This window comes from Microtus oregoni, unplaced genomic scaffold, assembly GCF_018167655.1.
Source record: "Microtus oregoni isolate MIOR12 unplaced genomic scaffold, Mior012 000009F_ref0000495, whole genome shotgun sequence".
Lineage (NCBI taxonomy): Eukaryota > Metazoa > Chordata > Mammalia > Rodentia > Cricetidae > Microtus > Microtus oregoni.
In genome coordinates this window covers 30914970-30919890 of record NW_024543068.1, presented here as the reverse complement: position 1 = coordinate 30919890, position 4921 = coordinate 30914970, and the positions used below count along the sequence as shown (strand labels likewise).

At 45.6% G+C, this 4921-nt stretch overlaps 1 protein-coding gene across 2 annotated transcripts in view; it reads left to right on the top strand.

Annotated features, from left to right (window-relative positions):
- The first annotated feature begins 211 nt into the window (after positions 1-211).
- Togaram1 (TOG array regulator of axonemal microtubules 1) overlaps positions 212-4921 on the top strand; it is a 66748-nt gene continuing 62038 nt past the window's right edge. For both annotated transcript variants that reach the window (XM_041657910.1, XM_041657909.1), the window contains exon 1: positions 212-2503. In XM_041657910.1, the coding sequence (XP_041513844.1) occupies positions 461-2503 (2043 nt within the window). In that variant the 5' untranslated portion in view covers positions 212-460. The remainder of the gene's footprint in view (positions 2504-4921) is intronic.

Sequence of the window (4921 nt, the reverse complement as noted above, 5' to 3'; positions counted from 1 at the left end):
AAACTTCCGCCCCGAGCAGGGAAGCGTCATTTCCGTTTAAGGTCTTGACCCCGCCTCACCGCTCTGGCAGCGTTTCAACATTCCGACTTCCTCTTCCAGGCTTCTTCGGTCACGGCTTCGCTCCCTATGTAGACTACACGACCCAGAATGCACCTCGGGAGGTTGATTTCCGGGTCAAGAGGTCCGAGCTGGGTGCATCACCATGGAAGCGCTCGGTTTGGTCACGTGGTGGCCCTGGTTACGCCGGGTGGCGGCCGTGGGGTCCCGGGCACAGGCGGGGGCCATATTGCCGGAGGCTGGCTCCGGGAGTGGAGGGCCCGAGCGGCCTGGCAGCTGACCGGAGCCGTTCCTCGCCATCTCTGCACCTCGGGCCTCGGAGAGGAGCTGGAAGGCTGGGCTTCATCCAGCCCTCCCGAGACGGCGATGGTTCCCTCCAGCCGTCGCTACCCGACGACCCTCCATGGCGGCCGCGCCTTCCGAGCTGCTCCTGCCGCCGCCCCTTGCAGCCGTGGGTTCCTATCGCCTCCCGAGCCGCAGTCGTCCTTCCGCTCCAGGGACTGATGGGCGTCGAGCTGGGGGCACAATGAGAGGCGAGAAAAACTACTACTGCCGCGGGGCTGCCGGGGATCACGGCTCCTGCCCCTCGACGCCGTCGCCTCTGACCTCGACCCTGCTCTTGCCGGCGGAGGCCGTGTCCAGTAGCTGGTCGGGGCCCGGGAGTGGGCTGTCGGGAGGAGATGAAGAGGAGACGCGGCTCCTTCAACTCCTGCGCACCGCCCCGGATCCTTCCGAGGCGTTCCAGGCTTTGCAGGCTGCCTTGCCGCGGCGGGGCGGCAGGCTCGGCTTTCCCCGCCGCAAGGAAGCCTTATATCGGGCGCTCGGCCGAGTGCTGGTGGAAGGCGGGAGTGATGAGAAGAGGCTCTGCTTGCAGCTCCTCTCGGACGTTCTTCGGGGCCAGGGGGAGGCAGGTCAGCTGGAAGAGGCCTTTAGTTTAGCGCTTTTGCCCCAACTAGTTGTCTCGTTACGAGAAGATAATCCAGCCCTACGGAAGGATGCGCTACAGATCCTGCATATATGTCTGAGGCGCAGTTCTGGCCAAGTACTTAGAACACTTATACAAGGCCTGGAGAGTCCAGATGCCCGGCTTAGAGCATCCACCGCGCTCTTGCTCCCTGTCTTGCTTACTCCTGAGGATTTATTGCTGGGCTTGGATCTCACTGAAGTAATAATATCTCTGGCCCGAAAGCTTGGCGATCAAGAGATGGAAGAAGAATCTGAGACAGCATTCTCCACACTTCAACAAATTGGGGAACGGCTTGGTCAAGAGAGGTTTCAATCCTACATCTCTCGTCTGCCCTCTGCTCTGCGGAGGCACTACAATCGTCGCCTGGAGTCCCAGTTTGGAAGTCAGGTTCCTTATTATTTGGAGCTTGAAGCCTCTGGGTTTTCTGAAGATCCTGCCCCATGTATAGCGACTTTTTCCAATAGCAATCTGAAATTCGGGATTATTCCTCAGGAGCTGCACGCGAGATTGCTGGATCAGGAAGACTATAAGAACAGGACTCAGGCTGTTGAAGAACTAAAACAGCTGCTGGGAAAATTTAACCCAAGTTCTACCGCTCATTCTAGTCTTGTTGGTTTCATTAGCTTATTGTATAATTTGTTAGACGATTCCAATTTCAAAGTGGTCCATGGCACACTTCAAGTTCTGCATTTGCTGGTTATTCGCCTGGGGGAGCAGGTCCAACAGTTCTTGGGACCAGTTATAGCAGCTTCTGTGAAAGTGTTGGCCGACAACAAGTTGGTGATCAAGCAGGAATACATGAAGATCTTTCTAAAGCTAATGAAAGAAGTAGGCCCTCAGCAGGTGCTCTGTTTGCTCCTGGAAAATCTTAAACATAAACATTCCAGAGTCAGAGAGGAAGTAGTGAACATTTGCATCTGTTCCCTCCTGACCTATCCCAGTGAGGATTTTGACTTACCCAAACTGTCTTTTGATCTTGCTCCAGCTCTCGTCGATAGCAAACGCAGGGTACGCCAGGCAGCTCTAGAAGCCTTTGCTGTTTTGGCGTCATCAATGGGCTCAGGGAAAACCAATGTCCTTTTTAAAGCTGTAGATACTGTTGAATTGCAAGATAACGGAGATGGAGTGATGAACGCCGTGCAGGCCAGATTGGCCAGAAAGACTCTGCCACGGCTAACAGAGCAGGGATTTGTGGAGTATGCCATCCTCATGCCATCTTCTGCCCAGGGTAGGTCCAGCCATTTGGCACATGGCGCAGATACAGACTGGCTTATGTCTGGAAACAGAACTCAGAGTGCACACTGTTACTGTGGTGACCACACGCGGGACAGCATGCAGCTGTATGGATCCTACAGCCCAACGATCTGTACCCGAAGGGTCTTAAGTGCTGGGAAAGGGAAAAATAAATTACCATGGGAAAACGAGCAGCCTGGAGAAAACCAGACCTCCAATTCAAAGGACACTAAAGATACAGAGCAGGTATGCTTAATTTTCTTGAGTTGAAAATGAAAGAATTTACAATGAAAATTTTGAATTAAGTGCTGATACGGACATCCATTATAGTGGTACAAGTTATGTAAGTCCATTTGATAGGGTTCCTTCTTGGTTAAATTTGAGGATGAATATGATAGGGACAATAAATGGTTTCAATTATGGCTTATTTTCATCTTGTCACTCAGTCATACAACAGACACCAAATACCTAGTACACACTGGATGATGAACTAATTCCAGTGCCAACTGGTTTCTGGAGAAGGTTGCACACTGGCAGTTCACCTGTCCGTTAAGTGCTAAGACTAGAAATACAGAGTGCTGTGGAATGCCGGCGCGAGGAGAATAATCTCACTAGAGCAAATCAAAAAAGCCTCCTGGGTTCTGACCTTGGAACTCAGGTTCCTGTCCCTGAAAAGTTTTTATTTTAAAATTTACAAATCTACATGTAAATTCAGGGTAAGTGACTACTCATGTTCCTTATCTTTATTTGCCTGTTAACATCTTGCAATATTTGCTCCATATTTTATGAACCGTTTGATAGTAAATAGCACAAATTTTGATTTTCATTCCTTAATATTTTGACATGCATCCCCTAAAATAAGTTATAACTGTATTGCTGTGCTTCAGAATATTAATAGTAATTGAATAGTATATAGCTTTTATTTAAATTTCTTCATCTGTTCCCAAACTGTGTTGTATATTTTTTATTTTGCTTTTATCATCAAGATCCAGTCATGGATGTTGTGACTATTGTCTTTTTATCTAGTGTTATGTCCCTGCTTGTTTGTGGGATGTGTATGTTTTTCCATGCCTGGCCCCTTTTTTTCCCAAAGGCTGGGGCAATTGTTTTGTGCAATATCTCACATTGTAAATTTATCTGATAGTTTCTGTATGATTAGACTGAAGATAAAAATTCTTAGCAAATATATTATCTAAGTATTGGATACCACACAGTGGGATTGCCCCACCTTGAGGAACACATCATTTTGTCATTTGATCTTAACTGACAACAAGATCCAATAGAAAGGTATATTTTCCCTGTTACTATAGATGTTACATTGAGACCCTACAAATACCTCAACAATGTTTTACTCATTGTTTTTGACATCCAGTAAGTATTTTTACTTCTATTAGTTATTGCATTGAGGGCTACAAAGAGTGTAATTAAAGACAAAAAGCATTTCTTCTATATTTGTTGCCTAAAATTCTTTTTTATGTGTAATTATTTTAATCTATCTTTAATTTTTGCTCCTTAAAATTGAGTTTGTGTTTTTTAAAAGATTTCTCTGTGTGTGTGTGTGTGTGTGTGTTTCTGTGTGTGTGTACATGTATGTTCATGTGTGTACATGCCTGTGGAAACCAGAAGAGGGTATCAGATTTGGTGGAGCTAGAGAAGTTATAGGATTCATTGACTGGCGGTGTAAGTGCTGGGGACAGAACTCTGTCCTCTGTAAAAGCAGCAAGAGCCCTGAACTGCTGAACCTTCTTTCCAGCCCCAAATTAAGTTTTTTAAAATTTATTTGCAATTCAGTTTTTTATTATTATTATTTTTTTTTTTTTTTTTGATTTTTGAGACAGGGTTTCTCTGTAGCTTTTGGTTCCTGTCCTGGAACTAGCTCTTGTAGACCAGGCTGGCCTCAAACTCACAGAGATTCGCCTGCCTCTGCCTCCCGAGTGCTGGGATTATAGGCGTGTGCCACCACTGCCCGGCTCGCAATTCAATTTTTTATTGAAAATCTTTTTCATGCAATATATTCTGATCAAGGTTTCTCCTCCCCAACTCCTCCCAGCTCCCTATCTACCCAGATCTACAGTTTTTCTCACAGTAGGAAATAAATAAGAAGCTAAAAAATAACAATCCAGAATAGGACAAAATAAACAAACAGGGAAAAAAAAAGCCAAAGAGAAAGCACAAGAAACACTCGAACACATATCAAAAACCATAACGTATAAGCAAAAGATCTGTAAGGTTTAAAAAAAAAATGCCCAGACAAAGTACTATGGGATAAAACCTGTTCAAAATACCATTTAGTTCATTTTGTGTTGGTTATCAGGTTAAGGTGTTTGACGCTGAACTACCCATGTTTGACCAATGACTGGCTCCTGTGATCTTTGGGCATAACTAGTATTTGAGTGTTTTCTTAATTAAGTACCAAGGTTTACCTGGTATTTTTCTAGTTTCACACTGGGATCTGCTGGGTTTTTTTCCTGTGGGATCCTAATATTGGCAATATGGTAGCGTAATATTTCAAAACCGAATTCTGCATATGATTTCACTCAGTACTAATTCTTGCTATTGCAGATCAGTCCTTCAGTGGGGAGAATCAAGAAGTATCTTCTTTAAAACAAACTCCTGAGTAATCCCAATTGAATTGGGCCTTGAGGGTTCTTTGCCATTTTCTTT